The sequence below is a fragment of the Ictidomys tridecemlineatus genome, chromosome 12 (genome assembly GCF_052094955.1).
Source record: "Ictidomys tridecemlineatus isolate mIctTri1 chromosome 12, mIctTri1.hap1, whole genome shotgun sequence".
NCBI lineage: Eukaryota > Metazoa > Chordata > Mammalia > Rodentia > Sciuridae > Ictidomys > Ictidomys tridecemlineatus.
Window position 1 is genome coordinate 43,812,775 of NC_135488.1, and position 17,511 is coordinate 43,830,285.

A 17,511-nucleotide genomic window follows, 5' to 3' on the forward strand; every position below is an offset into this window, starting at 1 on the left:
TTCTCCCACTCATGCCCTTCCCACTTGCCCCGGCTGAGAGGTTCCAAGCTCAGAATGGAGTTTGAAATGTGCATTTGGAATTCTTCCTCTAGGGCTTTGGGTCCCCTCTCCACATGTCACACATGGGAACACCCCACTGGAAATAGGTTCTGAGAATCTGTCAGACACATTTAAACTGAAAAGCACTGGTGGGAGAGGGCAGGGAAAAAACACTCATGGAAAACTCTGGGAAAGAAAAGTAGTAACATTTCAAAATATGTTTGCAATTAAAACTCTTTGCAACTATTTCCTATGTAATATTGAACAAGGTTGATTTTAGCACTTGACATTTATGAAAAATGTCAGACTGAGGATGTCAGCAAAACTGCACTCACGTGAAGGAAAGCCTTCCCACACTGTAATCTAACAGCTTTTCTAGATAAATTCCCAAATAGGACAACAGGCAGCACACTGCAAGGCACACGGCAGACCCTTACATAAACTTGAGGATAACTAGGATTTCATTTGAGTGAAAATCTTCACTTACCAGCCTTAGCTCTAATTCTCAGAAGAAAACAGATTTTTTTTTTTTAAAGAGGAAGATATGAGAGTTAGGGGAAGTGTATTAACTCCAATTTGAAGTTCAAGGTTTTCCAGAAAAATTTCACCAAATTTATATTTGATCTGGCCTCTTGATCCCTAGATTTGTCTGGACAGGAGTTAGAGCATGGCCCAGAATGTCGGGTCTTGCTTACAAGAAGCCCTGAGGAAATCCAAACTGCTCTTCTCTAGATCATTAAAACTAGGAGGCTATTTCTACTGTAAGAAGTCCTCCTGGGTGGCAGGTAGGCCAGGCACAAACCATTTTTATGAATAATTTTTTCGTGTTCCACCCATCTCCAACACACCAGGGCTGTAAAAAGGTGAAGGCCTGAGCTTTGGGGAAATAGTCCATTCCCTGTTGGAAAGTGGGGCTTCTGATTCCACCTGAAAGCCTGTTTCTACAGCCACTGCTAAAACACAGATGCTTTAGAAAGGCACCATCGCCAAGTATTTGTACCCAGGCCTGTTCTTTCACACAGAGTCCCCTTTGGCGTCAGTGGCCGGTGGCTGTTGACAGGCTGGAGTTTCCTGGATGCAGAGGCACAGGCCCAGATGCAGAGGAGACGTGGGTGCCTCCAGGTCAGCAATTCTTTCCTAATCCCTTCCTGCTCTGGGTCTTCTGTGCCTCCGTGTACCGTCCCCTGCTCCTGCTCTGAGCAATGCCACACTCCTCTTTATCTGGAGGAAGACAGGCATGACATGGAGTGCCTCTGTGTGAGCCGTGTCATCTCTCAACTGGAGGAAAGTGACCTCAGAACTACGTCCCCTGGCTTCTAAGTAACTAAGTGAGGGATATAATCCCATGGCAATTGTTCTATTCCTTTTAATTCCACTGGCCTTTCTTAGACTAGGTTTTTTAGGAGGCTCACAGCACTCCCCATTTACAAAACATCTCTAAGCAGGAGGGACAGAGTGTCCACAGGAGGCTGGGCATCGGGCTGTTTGTCCCACGTGATAGAGGATTTCCACGGCTCATGATAATTTGCTCTACCCACGGCCCTGATCAGCAATCACAGTCCAGGAAACCATTGCCCCAGAGGGAAAGTCGCAGAATGGGACCTAGCAAACAGACACGTGCCAGGGGATAAGCCAAAGCTTTGCCTCTGTCAGCACAAAAGAAGGAGACTACGGCAAAAGGAGCTTTTACTTCCTTTAACACACCTGGGCCTGGAGCTGGTCTCATCCTTTGAATTACCAGGCGTCTACGTCATCTCATCACTCCCAGGGGTTAACAAGAAACTTGGCTGAGGTGCAGATGCTCCCGATTCCCAGCGTCCAGGTGACAGACTGTCCATCTCTACTGTCGTTCCAGACCTCCATCCCAGACCGTGTGATTTCAAGTATGAAAAGCATTTCTACCCTGATAATGCTTGCAAATGCCCATTTCTGGTTTTGGGTGTTTGTCCTTCGATATCAGTATCTTAATCCTTTCTCGTATACTCCCACATTTTCCTCAAACAGCAAAAGGTGTCCTGGTGCTCCTTTGTGGCCTTGGAATCAGGAAGTACCAGCTCTATGGTGGCTTTCTCTGTATAACCCCAATGTCTGGACCGCCTCGCCTACCCATTCTAACTCCTTCTGCAGCTTTCCTGTCTCCCCTGATAAAGGGTGGATGCTTTCCCTCTGGCAAGTAAAGACAAAGGTCAACCCCTTTCAGAATTCTCCATGAGTCCACATGAAAACAGGTCACAGTGGTTGCTCAGGTTTGTTGAGGTGAATAACAAGTCACTGAAACACAAGCTTGGGGTTGCAATGTCCTGACCATGACTGTATACGCTGTGAGGAACTGACTCTCCCCAGGAAATACACGGCCTGCCCTGCCTGAGGAAGAAGCTGTCCCCCAAGCCTGGCCCCGAGACTGCTGGCCCAGCACGGGCGGAGAAAACCAGGAGCCCACCCTCCGCTCCCATCCCACAGCTGTGATATCGGCATCATCTGCCAAGCATGGAATGCCCCAAAGCAGTCATCTTTCTGATGCCAAAGAGTCTTTCTATGTGCACACACCCAGCCATGGCCATTTGGAATCTGGCCGTGCCCTTCCCTAAGGCCATCTGCCTAAATAAAGAGTGCCCAGTCCTGTTTGTGGCATTGATAAAGCAGCCACAAGCACCCTGAGCCCGCGCTGCACCTGTTCCTAACTGCTCTGCAGAGCACAAGGCTGGCACAGAGCAGGCACAGGAGACGAGGTGGGCGATGGCAAGGCAGGCCCTAAAAGAAGGAGATTTAGACATTCTTTGAGATGTCTTCATTTTGAAAATATAAAGTCTAACCAAAGAAAGCATTGGAAATTCAATTCGATTTAGCTCAGTAAATGACTACATGCATGGATCTGTATTAAATGTAGCACAGAAAAGAACTTGGCTGGCTGACAAACCTAGCACAAGAAAAATCCTCCATTTTTTCTTCATCTTTTCCAGGATAGTGTGTAAGTTTTCATCTTTGATTTTGAAGGAGTAGAATGCCTATCCTTATTACCAGGGATTGTTAATAATACACAGTTATAAGATTTTAAAAATCCTTCTGTGGAGAAGTGTTGAAGGCTGATTTATTGGCGTCAAAAGTGCTTTAAAGGATTCTTTAGTGGAAGAAATTGCTAGTGGACAATCATCTTTACTTATCTGTAAGCACATGACTTTTCCTGCCCAAGATCATACAATGAATAGTAACATTTTATCTTATGCAACAGAATATTTCTCTCTGCTCTTGCAAAACAAATGATCAGACACAAAGAACATAGAATTGTCTCATCAAGGAAATTAAAAGTCAAATTTAAAGAAAGGATTCTCATAATAATCTAGTTGTCTGGCTTTCAAAATAGGATACCCAGAACCCCCAGATACTGAAAAACTCTCAGGGGTCATCTGCATGAAGCACAAAGAAGGGAAGTCTTTAGGATATTTAACAGGAGACCTGCAGAATGAAGAAAATCCCCTGGTGACATTTTTAGGATTATGTGAGTACATAGCAGGCGCTTGCTTAGTCTTCCTGCAATATTCTCAGCCAAGTTTAATTCTCCGGATATACTACTTCCTTGCACAAATTATAAAATTAAAAAAATGACAAAAAATAACTATCTTTCAAAAATACTAAATACACACATAAAAACTCCTATGCAATTCTATAACAGGATTAAACCCAGGATCAAACAAAAGTTTAAAACAAATGTGCTACTTATGATGTGTTAGTACTATTGTGATTACATATTCCCTTTGATAAGGAACTGAGATAAGAAAAGTGGGGGTGGGTGTTGCTAAATGGCAGAGGCTTGCCTGGTGCAGGCCAGACCCTGGGCTCAATCCTCAGCACCACCAAAAATACAAACAGCCAAAGAAATAAAAAAACAAATCCTTTTTAAAAAAAAGTGACTTTATTTCTAGGAAGACAAACATGCACTCAAACTAGAATTTTGTTGGAGTCAAGGATAAAATGTGGTGTAGGGGAGATAAACTATTTGGTGAGGAAGACGCTAGGGAACACACATAATGGGTTTGGTCTTACAGAATTATGAATTAAAGCAGAGAGATTATAAATGTTGATATCTAAGTGAAAGAAGCCAGACATGAAGGCCACAGGTATATGAGTCCAATTATGTGAAGTTAGCAAACCAGGGTGATCGTGAGCAGGCTGCTGGCTTCTCAGGGCAGGTAGGGAGCAAGGGGAAGGAAGCCTGGGGCCTGTCTGTGACACACTGAGAAGGTTCTGAATCCAGAGCATGGTGATATTTGCACACATCTGTGAATATATAAAAAAAAACCACTGAAGTATATACTTCAAAATGGTCAACTGTATGGTGTGTGACTTCTACCTCAACCCAAAAGGATCACTAAAAACTGACAAGCCCTGGTGGGTAAAGCCAATGGAAGAAAAGGTCAGTTAAACAGGCTTCTTCTCAGAGTGACTTTTTTTTTCTTTTGGCTTTTTACAGAGGACAATCTGATAATTGTTTTATGTTCTCAGCAGAATTAAGCATCATATTATATAGAGGGTTTTGCTAAATGACCATTGATTAAATTACGATGGCAGCCTCACGAGCTGTCCTAGCAATGACTACAAAGGTGACAAAGCTCCCCGCTCTGTTCTCATCACCCGTCACTACAGTCTCCATAGAAATGCTCTGTCTGACCTGATGCCGAAATACAGCACAGTCTCGGGCAATTTGGTCCAGTCATATCAGAGCCCATCTACCTTTCCACAATTGTTACCTTTACAAATACCAGCCTTGTGCTTATATTTTCATAAGAGTGGTCTGGTTTTACTTCCTAATTAAATGAAAAAGACAATTCACAAGAGTCATCTTTCTCATGTTTTTCTATCTATATTATGATCCTCTTTGCAGAAATTAGAAAAATGTGTTGGAATGCAACTTAAATAAATGCAGGTGTTGCACAGAAAAGTGTGTGTTTAGATAATGCAGGTGAACCACAATTAAGAAAACTCAGTGGTGATGATGTAGAAAAACATGTTTTCATATTATAAGTAAATCATGCTGATATATCTTTCAAAAATATCATCAAGGAGCTATGTGTTTAAGAGCATACAAAATGTACCTATAGCCTGACATGTTGTGACCTCTGTTGTTCTACCGATAGAGAATCAATGGAGCAGGAGAGATAAAAAGGCTCTTGCTGACCTCTCCCCTCTGAGCCTCCGTGTTCTTGTTATGTAATGACAACCCAGTGAGTCAAGAGGGTTATTGTGGTGACACGTGCAAAACAGAGTCAGACACACAGCTAGCACCTGGGAATTTTTGCACATGCACATTATTATATCACTATTACTAGAAGATCAGAATCTAGACATATATCTAGAAATGGAATCACAAACATATAGAGAAAATCCAAGGCCAGAATCCCACCCTTTTCACCATACATACCTGCGGCAATGTAGGAGCCTCCTCCTGCTTTATAGAGAAAGTGGCTGGCGAAGGGGGCCGCGCAGATAATCAGAAAGCTGGCGGTCAGCACTGTGACCACCCCCAGGAGCATCAAGACTGCCCAGAAACCACGATAAACTGGACATCACCGGAGAAAAGAAGGAAAGAAAAATACACTTAGATCATGGACACAGCAGGCTGTCACATGGTAAGTATCTTAGCACTGCTAGATGAAATCCCAGGCTCTGGTCCTGAATTATCTTAAACAGGACTTCTTACCAGTGACCTTGGACTCAGTGATGACAATGATGGTGACCTTCAATAAATCTTGAGCTCCAAATTTTTTTCTTTTCTTTTGTTTATTTTTTTGGTACCAGAGATTGAACCAAGGGGCACTTTACCACTGTGCCTCATCCCCAGCACTTTTTTTTTTTTTTTCCTGAGACAGGGTCTCACTAAAGCTTCTTGGGGCCTTGCTAAGTTGCTGAGGCTGGCTTTGAACTTGTGATTCTCTTGTCTCAGCCTCCAGAGCTGCTAGGATTACAGGCATGTGCCACTGTGCCCAACTTATGTTCAGAATTTGTACCACACACATACCTCATACACAAGAGGAGCTCATTTTCCTGACCAGATTCCCCATTTTAAAAGTGGCAACACTTAAAATTCCAGACCAAGCTCTCTTGAGCAAGTGCCAGTTGCTAGTTAGACATGGGTATTTCCCAGCAAATGTACAAAGGCACGAATAGACATTCATATCACAAACACTTGCCAAGCACTTTGTACAAAAATGATTCTCTGAAAGCTAATGATAATCACCCCAAGCCCCTAAGAAAAAACACATTTCTATTTAGATCATAGCTCATTTGGAAATAACTAGGGCAATAAAAATTTTAAAATGACCAAGACAATTATAAAAAGATTTATTCAGGTCTGTTTAAAAAAAAACCTGAAATTTTATATCAGATATACTTAAGGAATACCACATTCTATTAATGTTTGTATTTAGGAAGAGTAAAAAGGAAAAGCTCAAGCGTCTCATAGTCAAGGACAAGCAAGGCCAAGTGAATGGATGCAGCTGCTGATAAATGGACTGTAAGTTTGGAGATATATAGTAATCAAATGAAAAGGAATTCTAATAATCTCTTTTGAGCTGGATAATTACCAATCTATTAAACAAAGTCACCATTTCCCTATGGCTAAAAGAAGAAAATGATTTCTTGTTCATGTAAAAGAAAAAAAAACTCAGTGAAACATATTTGTCAAATTATAATTAAAAAAAACAGAAACTTTATTGCAAAGTGAAAAGTCATTTTTCTGAACAGTTCTGCTTGCAAGGAAGAACTATATCAATCAGCTGGAACCTTGGAGAACAGAGGATGGCCAGATGAGATTTGAGAAGCCCTCACAGCTGAATGGGAGAGGAAGGCTGGAGGGTTTCTGACCTCGATGAGAACAAAAGGTCAGCATTTACCTCACTCCCGGGTGCTTCCAACTCTGCTATTAAAAGTATCCTGCAGCTGTTTTTAGGCTCAGCAAGGAGTAGAGCAGCAAAGAAATACAGTTGTCCCTAAAAATGCATGAGATCTGTATCTAAGGGTTTAACCAACCTTGGATAGAAAATATTTAAAAAGCAAAACCATGCCTGCAATGAACATGCATAGACAATTTTCCCTTGGCATTAACCCCTAAACGATCTATATAACAACTAGTTACATAGCATGCACATTGCATTATGTATTCTAAGTCATCTAGAGATGGTTTAAAGATCAGGGAGGATGTGCAGAGGATATACAAATACCATGTCATTTCATCTAGGGGGGCTTGAGTATTCATGGGTGTTGGGTATTCTTGCAGTCCTGGAACAGATCTCTAGTGGAGACCAAAGAACAAGCATCATCAATGGCAGCTTTGAGCGTGGGAAGTGAGAGTGGCAGACGACAGGCCAAATATTTGCCAGACTTTAAGGGATAAGTGATGAGTCTCACATTTTTCATTTTCATTCACTTCACTTGCAGAATGGTTGGCGCTGTCTATCACACGGTGGGCTCTGTGCCAAGCACGTGCTCGGGGGAGAGAAACACGACCAAGACGCAGTCCAAGGAATAAGGATCTCATTTTGTGATTCTGCCGATCACAACTAAATCTGGATATGTATGACCAACAACGGGCCGAAGACCCTCCAAGTGAATAGTAGCCAGTGGATTGAGAAGGGAAATCAGAAAGGTCAAGTTGACTGAGCAGGGTTTTCACATTTTGTTTTTCTCTTTTTCTTTATTTTTCTCCACCTGGATTTGGCCTGAAGGCAAGCCAAATTAGGAACCAGGCAACGGTGAAAAGGGCAAATAACAAAGAAAAAAAAATTAGTTAAGTGCATCAGTGTGGACAGAGATCAAGAGAAAGAGGCCCCTGCAAGCCAATGGCGGTGGGGGTGGGGGCACCTCCAGATCAGCTTCATACACAGATCTGCACCCAGTGGAGGAGAGATCATTAAAGGTTTTGAAAGGTGATCTGACCCTTGCTTCAGGGGAAGCAGAAGGGACCTGTGTTGTAGTGACAGTGGCGGAGGCCTTGTTAGATGGTCTCCTTTCTTTTGCTGTTTAGTCCTGTGGCCCAAATGTAGGCAATTGCACCACAGCACAGAAGGCCAAAACTCTAATAAGAGAATTCAGTCCTAATGGCCAGAGAAACTGGGAAAAGTGGACTCTAGAAGCCAGAGGATATGAAGGAAACCCCCAGGGGAGAGAGCTGAGGAAGTGACTGTGAAGTTCTGTATTGGAACTTGTGCAATCACCAGCAATAGGAAGAATAGCAAGGGAAAAAAATAATGAACAAACATGAGTGTAATTCCAGAGATTTGGGGGAGAATATCAAAAGTAAATTGACTGTCATCGGAGGCAAGAGATAATAGTGTAGGAAAATATAAAATTAATGTCTAAAAATTTCCCTAAAGTGGTGAAAGTCAAACTTACAGACACACACACACACAGACACACACACACACACACACACACATACACACAAATCCAGAGAGGAAAAATTCAAAGAAATTAGTACTAATGCATAAAAATAAAATTACTGAAAACTATAGATAAAGCCAGAAGGGGAAGATATGACACACTACATACAGGGAATAGCAATCCTAATGACTGAAAATTTCTCATCAAGGATGATGGAGGACGGGCGGGGTTGTGGCTCAGTGATGGAGGACTTGCCTAGCATGCATGAGGCCCTGGGTTCGATCCTCAGCAAAGCATGTAAATACATAAAATAAAGGTTCATCTACAACTAAAAAAATTTTTTTAAAAAAAGATGATGGAGGCCAAAAGACAGTACAACTTTTTTATTTTATTATTTGTGGGGTGCAGGGGCGGTAATCAGGAATGGAACCCAGGAGTGTTTAATCACTGAGCAACATCCCCAGCCCTTTATTCTAAATTTGTATTTTGAGACAGCATGTCACTGAGTTATTTAGGCCTCCCTAAGTTGCTGAGGCTGGCTTTGAACTTGCAATCCTCATGCCTCAGCCTCCTAAGCAGCTGGGATTATAGGCATGGACCACCATTTGTTTCACCATACAAACTTTTCAAGGTGCCCAAAGAGATGACCTGTCAACCTAAAACTCTCCATCTAGTGATATCTTAGAGAAATAAAGGTGAAGAAGGAAAACAGAATCTATCACATCACACCGGTTCTGTAAGAAACACTAAAGGAAGTTCTAGAGGCTAATGGAAAAAAGACATAAGAGCACTCCTGAAACTTAAGAAATGAGGGCAAAGAAACAGAAATGGCTGATATCTGTATGAATATAGTAGGGCATTTATCTCCTATTTCTTTAAGGTACATTTGACTGTTACAATTTGAAAGTATTATTGATATAATAAAAAATAGTAGAAAAACATAGGTTTGGGAATCAGAGGGTCTGGAGTGTTCACCACACTCTTAACATTCTTAACTGTGGACCAGTCACTGAAGATTCTTGAACCTCTGTCTCTTTTTCTTGTAAAATATAGATATTTATATTCATTATTTAGATCTATTAGAAATATTGTTCATAATCTATATAAAAAGACCAATGAATGACATTTTGTGGTAGTTTTTATTGTGGCTTTTGTTCAAGTTTCATTGTCCTTACAATCAGGTGATAATGGGCTCAAAATAGGAAACTGAATTTACTCCCCGAGAAAGGCTTGTACATGTTTTTTTATGTTCCATCGAGGTAAAAAGTCTCTTGTATGGCTTACAGTGCATATAACAGTCATACTTTAGCAAAGTAGATTACTAATACAGAAAGATCCCAAAAGATATTATACCATCTCCCATGGGATCCTTGTCCACTAACCTTCTAAGAAATCATTGGCCATGTTTTTATATCATATCACGCTACTCCTAAACTCCCAAAACACAAATAAGTGAGAGCAAACAGCTGACGCTAGAGAGCCAATACTTGGTGACCTCCAAACCACACCTTCTGTCCTACAAGTTTGAAAAGGGTGATTCCCTGAGGACCGGAAACCTGGAAACTTCAAAAGCTGAGCTGAGAGGAAGCACTGGTAGCTGGGTCCACAGGGAAACAGTAAGCCAAAGTGAAGGGCTCAGATTACACAGAGAGCAGAGGAATCAGGGTAAGTCTGTACACAGAGAGAAGCAGAGGAGACATAAGATTGAGAAAACACATGCCAAAGGAAATCAAGAAAGAAATGGTAATAATGAATAGATGTTCCCCAGACTGTCAACCACTAGGTCCTGTCCTCTCATCTGCTCTAGGAAAATACCCTGACTTTTAATTGTGACTCTCTTTTAAAAAGAAGAAACCACAGATTGGTATTTACAGAAAGAGAGGGAGTAGTTTGCTGGCTACCTGGAGAGGTTTGACCACACAGAAATATCCTCCAAGGGCATGTCACCATGGACTTTATTTTTCCACTTATGCATCTGACATTCAAAAGTGCACAGATAGCATCATGCACATTTCAAAACTTAGAACTTCCTGTTTCTTGAGATAACTGTATACTTTTGTAACTTTTTGTAACTGTATACTTTTCCTATGCATCACACTTTGATTCCATAATTAAAAATGGTCATTCCCAATCATGAATTGGCTTGTGGGGTTTGGTCATGTTTAGTCACTGTCTAAGTAAAACTAAGAGCATCTTACCCAAAAATTAAGTGCATGTTCTAGGGAGTCAAATCCATGTGGCGGTGCTTCTGCTTACTAACAGGGTGATTCAAATAGACCTTACCTGGAATGCAATATCTTTTCATAGGTTTGCAGTATATATTAACTGAGATAACATATGAAAAGTGGCTGCATGCAGTAAGTCCTCAGTATATTTTCTGTGATTATTGTTAATTATCAAAACTCTAATATGAAACATTGTTATCAACAATACAGTTGACACAGATAACTTCTAATTTCATAGATCTAAGATGGAGACAGGCTTTCCATCGTAATACATGTATTAGAAGATTCCCCAGGCATCCCATGTGTAGTCTTTATGTGCATATGTGTGTGTGTATAGTTCATATACATATGTATATATACAATGAATATAATTTAATATTTAATTATGTTTATGCAATAATAGTATATTATGTTTTACATAATAACAATTGTGTTATTTATATAGGTAGGCATTTAAAATTATTTGTATACTTATACAATTTTGAGGGGAGCATGTTTATGTCTAGGTAGTGTCTTCTTATTATTTCAGATGCTGAGATCTTAAACAGACCTCAGAGAAACCCGAGTTTCTTTCCCGGTTTTTTCTGAGAGCCTGTGAGAGCTGCTAGGCCTTGTCTTTGATGGTTTTGGAGTGTGCCTAGAGAAAACATCTAAAAATCCATCTCACACAATTCAATGTTTAACTTAAACAGTATTGAATATTTATTAATTCTATTGAAACATGAAGATTTACAATGTAAATAGATTTACACGCAATCTATATTATTACAATTTGGATTAATTAAAGGAAAGCTTTATCTGAAACCATGAAAGACCAGAATCAAATACTATTTTCAAAGAAATTAAGTTCTGTTGATTTTAAATAAATTGGTTGATTTTAAATAAATTGACCTAACCGAGGTCTTTGGCGGGGTGAGGTGGTTGAAATGAGGAAGATGGCTAGTAATGAGTCTCACCTCAGATGTTACGTAAATGGCTCAGCTAGACTTTATTTTCCTAACAGATTAAACTTTTCCCCTTGTGGTATTACTTTCCCCAGTAATTTACTTAGTAACTTCATCCTAGTAGATGTCGAATGAAATTAATCAGCCCAGAGCACACTGAAATAGGACATTGACATATTCTCTATACCATTTCATATTTATAACATTTCCCTTAGACTCCGTATCTCCTTTCATTTGAGGAGTATTCTGTTGTTTACTCATAGAGAAGTGTCATCAAGTCATTAGAGATTGTCTAGCTCGCTACAAAAGTGCGCGTGGAATGCAAAACTATATTCATGATGCCTGTTTTATTCATCAAGCATTGCAACTTCACATTTGAGATTCAAACAGTTATCAAAGGAACTCGCATCTTGAGTACATCCAAAAGGTCAAAATCCAAAAAGGCCTAAGTAGGAAATGAGGGAAAAAGAAACTGTTAAGAATTCTTCAGGGAAAAAACAAAACGACAGGACAGCGTGGAACATGAAATCAAATGGACTATTAATTAAGAGTGCACATTCGTATATGTGCATGTGGGAGTGTGCATGAGTGTGCCTGAGTGTGTGTGTGTGTTTGTGTGTGTGTGTGGCTGTTCATCTGTGCATATGTGTCAATGTGTTAGTGCGAGTACATCTGTGTGTATTAGTCTATGTCAGTAGGTGTGTTCCTCTGTGGCTTTGTGTGTGTGTGTGTGTGTGTGTGTGTGTGTGTGTGCAGATTGGCACAGACAGGAAGTGAATAGCAGAATGGGCACCTATTTTGATTTCTGTGTAAAGGGTTAGAAAAATAAAGCCCCAAGTGTTTATTTTTTCACTAGAATATAATAAAATACACCACAATCTTGTTAATTTAGATGATGGGCAAAAGCAGCCTGAAGCCTAAGTGTGGGTTGTTTTAGAAAAAGTTCCATTCCAAGCCATTCACATTAATCCAATAACTCAAACTGGTGTCTCACCAGGGACCCCAAGAGCAGCCTTGCCAGGCTCGCTTGGCAAATGGGCACATGGCTGACAACCAGAAGCCACTTAGTTTAGCAAACATATGCCGAGGGCTCCCCACGCAAGGCACCAAAAGCTGCCAGAGTCAGACATAATCCTTACCCTCCTGTGTTCATCCCAGAAGGGGAAAAACAAACAGGTTTAACAGCTCGTGGCCAGTACCCTGATGGAGGTACGGGGATATCACAGCACCTGATGAACTATCGCACCAAGAGCACACTTTTTGGAAGGTGAGTAGCAATGAGAAAAGTCACATTGTGCTAGGTCTTAATGTTTTCCTAAGAGTTTCACAAAGCCAGAGACAAAGTCAGTCTAATCAGAGTCAGAAACATCCATGGAAGAAGTGTGCAGTTCCAGAGAGCCGCTCTCTTACACTGCTGCTGGGGAGACACGGAACATCACGAATCAGAGATAATGATCAAATTGGTATCACAATATCATTCTTATCACTGCATAGAGAATGATTTGCAAGGAAAAGGTATAGAACAGGGAGACTAGTTAGGCAGTTATTGTGGTAAACCCAGTGGGAGCTCATGAGGTAGAGATGAAATGAGGTTTGGTATTACTGCTGTTACAGAGGGTAAGAAACCAGAAAGAATAAAGGATGTCTTCATGAGTTTTGATTTGTATATGAAGGGTTATGGAACATGATATTTCTACAAGACAACCCCTAAGAACAATGGAAAGATGTGTGGCTCTGGAGGAGGGAGGGAATTAGCCAAACACTAAACCTCTCCCAGTAAACTGTTTTCCAGGAACAATGGGCCCTGAAGGAGGGAGGCAGATACTGAAAGGTGAGCTGTGGACTTTAACCATTACCCAGAGTTGGTGAATCCTGGAAGAAGAAAAGCAAACAGTGAAGCTCTGGGTAACAACGGGTCCCAGAGGAAGGAAGACAAGCAGTGTTCTGAGCTTTCCCCAGGGCCAGTGAATTTTGGAGTTTTTACAACATCTTTCGTGACTGCCCCAAACAAGAAGTCCTGCCTTGGTCTCCAATGATTAATTCACCCTTATTGTAACCTATAAAGTGCAGACTCCTTCTGTAACCAGTGGACCATTTTCGTACCCAGAAAATGATCCCTGCCAGTGCCCGATTGATTGACTCCACTGCAGAACAAAGGAAAGCTTGCTGATCCATTTGAGGTCTGCTACCGTCCCCGTTATTTCTGTTTTCATAATGATACTGAAACCGGGTTGGTCATTTTCCTTTACACAGTTGGTTCAGTTAACATCTTAGCAATTTCTACTGGATTTTTCACACTTATAATTTACGCCACCAACCTTCTTTTATTCAGAGTACAGAGGGAGAAGTCAACCCAAGTGATCACAAATCCAAATTCGTGGTGTTTTGATAAGCTATTTTGCTGTACGTACGTACCCAAATGTAAATATTTTATTTGCAGCTTAAAGATAAACTTAAGTGTTATCCATTTTTTCAAAACTTGCTATATTGCCTCAGACACCCACAAAGCTAGTTCATCCAGCTAATCCTCTGTTCCGACACATCCTGGAGCACAGAGTGTGAAGTGCTATAAATGCTCTAAATGAAGCCAAAACAAAGCACGCCGCCCCTCCCCCAGCCCCCAGGCAAACAGAGTCCTCCAGCATATGTTGCCATCTCTCTAGGCAAGACGCTTCTGTCGTGCAGGCCAGCAAGCCTGTCCTCCTCTCCATGCACTGCTTGTCTTGGCAGTGTCAGGAAAGACTAAAAATACGGAAAGCCCTGCACCAGAGCAGAAGGAAGGATTGTACAATATGTCCGCGTCTGAACTCTGCAGTTGCCGGAGGCGCCAAGCAAAGTCAACTGCTCCTCTTTCCCCACGGTCCGGTCCACTGAGGTTTTCTTTTATCTTTCAACACAGAAAGAACCCTGAGAGACCCAATGGAGTTCATGCTCCTCCCTACTCTAACAACTGGCCCAGTTGCCAGGGAGGAAGCACACCAGCAGGAGGGGCAGAGTCCCTACCTATCACTTGGGCCATGACCTTGGGACAGTCCTTGAAGCAAATTCTGGGTGTCTGCCCAGGTGGCCAGAGCCTTTGGGTTTGAAATTGCATCCCTGTTCATCACCGCACTTATTCCTCCTCCCATGCAGCTCAGGATGGGAAGGGAGCCCTCTGAGGCCTGGGAAGGGTGACTTTGCCTTACTGGAGGTAGTAGAGGAGGTGGCTTCCGTGACAGCAGTTCAGGCTGTTCTCAACTTACAATGGTTCCACTTATGAATTTTTGACTTTACAATGGTGCAGAAGCAGTACACACTAGGTGGGGATGGTATTTTAAATCTGGATCTTTCCCTGGCCAGTACTGTGCATTCGGATCCTCTCTGGCACGGCTGGGCAGTGGCATCTGAAGGTAGCTCAAGCTCAACGAGGAGGGAAGATCCACACGTGGCAGCGTACTGGGTTGCTGCGTTAGGGTGTGCGGCCAAGTCAGGCGCATTAAATGCATTTTTGACTTAGGATCCTTTCAGTAGGTTAAGAGTATTCGGTCATCACCCCGCTATAAGTCAAGGAGCACCTGGAACAGAAGTAGTAGGTGTAGCATGCTCAGGCCCAGTGATGAGGAACTAGGCAATGCATATGAAGCCACTTGATGCTCAACCATGAGGAGCTAGAGCTTATTCTTTGGCTCCAGGGTCGGTCGCCTTCTGCCCCCACCTCAGGGGCAGGTGTGGTGAGTTGAATCAGCATCTCCCCTGCACTAGCAGAGCTTTAACATTACACCTGGGCCAAGATTCCGGTTCTCCGAATGAGAACCTCTAAGATTGGACACAAGCATCAGTCTCTTTTAAAACCTACTAGGATGCCTGTCATGGTAGCTCAGCTAGACAGGGTGAGGCAAGAGAATCACAAGTTCAAAGCCAGCCTCAGCAACTTAGCGAGTTCCTAAGCAATTTAGCGAGTCTTTAAACAACTTGGTGAGACCCTGTCTCAAAAATAAAAAAAAAAATAAAAAGGTTGGGGGTGTGGCTCAGTGGTAGAATGTCCCTGGGTTCAACCCTTGGTACCAAAAATAAATAAATTAAATTAAACCCACTAGGAAATGGTAACAGACAGTCTGGTTGAGAATCAACCAACTTCTCATTTCTCTAAGCCACTATTTTTATTGGAAAAGTGCCTCTGTACATACAGCAGTTTAGCTTTTACGGATATTATTTTCTTTATCATCATATCTATTGCTATTTTGTGTTTTGCAGATGAGGTTCAGAGAGTGTCACCCCAAAATTAAACAATCATTAAAAGCAAATTGAAGATTTTATTTCAGGGCTATTTGGAATCTCGGCTGCCTTCTGCCTCTATCTCTTGTGTCTTTCAAATAAGTGGTCAGTGATCTTTCTAAGTCTTCTAGGATCAAATTTTCACACTCTAGGTTTTCCTACCTCCGCCTCCATAAATTAAAACTGAAACTGTGCCAAAGTTCCCTGGGAGAAAGGGACTTGGCATTTCTCTTTCTTCTCCCTGGAACAAACCGTCTTCCTACTTGTTATGGATGGAATGCTGTGGTTCCTCCCTGCTCACCCAAATTCAAAGTCTGGATGAGGTCAGGAGGTGGAGGTTCTTATCATGAAATTCATTCCATGGTAAGAAGAGGAAGAGATCTCTCTCTGCCAGGTGAAGACACTGTGAGACAGCAGCTATTGCCCCCTGAAGAGGGCCCCCTGAGGCCCCACCATGCAGACACACTGATCCTGCACTTCCAGCCTCCGGCACTATGATAAATAGATGACGATGCCAGGCGGTGGGATTTTGTCATAACAGCCCTAGCTACTGTTCTCCCTGTCCTTCCAAAGCTGTTTAAGCATCCCTCTTTTCTTGAGGGGACATGGTAGGGTTGCTACCTTACCTCCACCGAAATGCAGGAGAGACTAGAATCAGTAGGAATCCAGATGTCCCTCACCAGCAGTGTGACCGTGGGCAAGTTAACTGGGCCTCTCTATGCCTCAGTTTCCTTCCCTAAAATGTTACCCATTTCATAGTGCTGGTCAGCACTAAACATAATGCCTGACTCAAGTTCTTGACACATGGTCTCTGGATTGATCAGTCAGCATGGTAATCTCTCTTTACTGAACCATCTCCATTTAATGGCTATGAATTCCTTCAGGGCAGAGATTCAGTCTTGCTCATGGTTTTTACTCAAGCGGAAGCTTTATACCTGCCAATGTATTGGGTGCTCAATAAAATATTGAGTGAGTGAATAATCATTAATTTACACTCTCACACTGTCATCTTAAGGTTAATGGGCTATGCAATGGCTATGCAACCGAATGAAGGAAATTCATTCCAATGGAAATAAATCTATGGTCTTGACCTCATTGTCACCATGGCTGGAGAGGTTATATGACCTAAATCCCTATGAAAAAGAAAAGAAGAGCTGAGAAATCAAGGCACAGATGGTCACACCCAGGTATTACCTGAGGATGCATGATCTTCTTTTTCATCACCTGAATACCAGTGCATAAAAATAAATCAAGAGTATGAGAGATTCTGGGAGTGTTTCTGCCCAATTCAAAATACCAGAAGACAGTCAAATTTCCTCATTCATCTCTTTCCATTTTATTAAAAAAAAAAAAAAAGCTGATGTACACCTGGAAAGATTTGCATGGCTTAAGAGCCATGAAAGGAACACTTTTAAGAGCATTCTATTCATGCACTTTTTTGAACACAAACTGGAATCTACTTGCCCAAAAGCTTTTGTACAGCAGTAAATAATTATATTGAAAACTTACTTACCTAGTTGCAAGTATTCTAGTCTAAATATTCTAGGGTTGCTGAATGTTTACTTTCATGTCTTTCAATTTTCCTCTACAAATTTCTAATACCCTAGAAATCATATTTCTCTAGGGAATCTTGAGGTCCCTTATTGTATAATGGTGTTATACACTCAGGAATCTTC

At 41.7% G+C, this 17,511-nt stretch overlaps 1 protein-coding gene across 2 annotated transcripts in view; it reads right to left on the bottom strand.

The window, feature by feature from the left end:
* Nucleotides 1-17,511, bottom strand: part of Tmem182 (transmembrane protein 182) — a 54,126-nt gene that overhangs the window by 15,501 nt on the left and 21,114 nt on the right. The window contains exons 4-5 of one of the 2 annotated variants that reach the window (XM_040270831.2): nucleotides 5,456-5,593; nucleotides 3,980-4,314 (exon numbers count right to left, since the gene is read on the bottom strand). In XM_040270831.2, the coding sequence (XP_040126765.1) occupies nucleotides 4,169-4,314; nucleotides 5,456-5,593 (284 nt within the window). In that variant the 3' untranslated portion in view covers nucleotides 3,980-4,168. Of the gene's footprint in view, nucleotides 1-3,979; nucleotides 4,315-5,455; nucleotides 5,594-17,511 lie in introns of those variants that run through there. The other variant, XM_005338493.5, reaches the window with a different exon arrangement.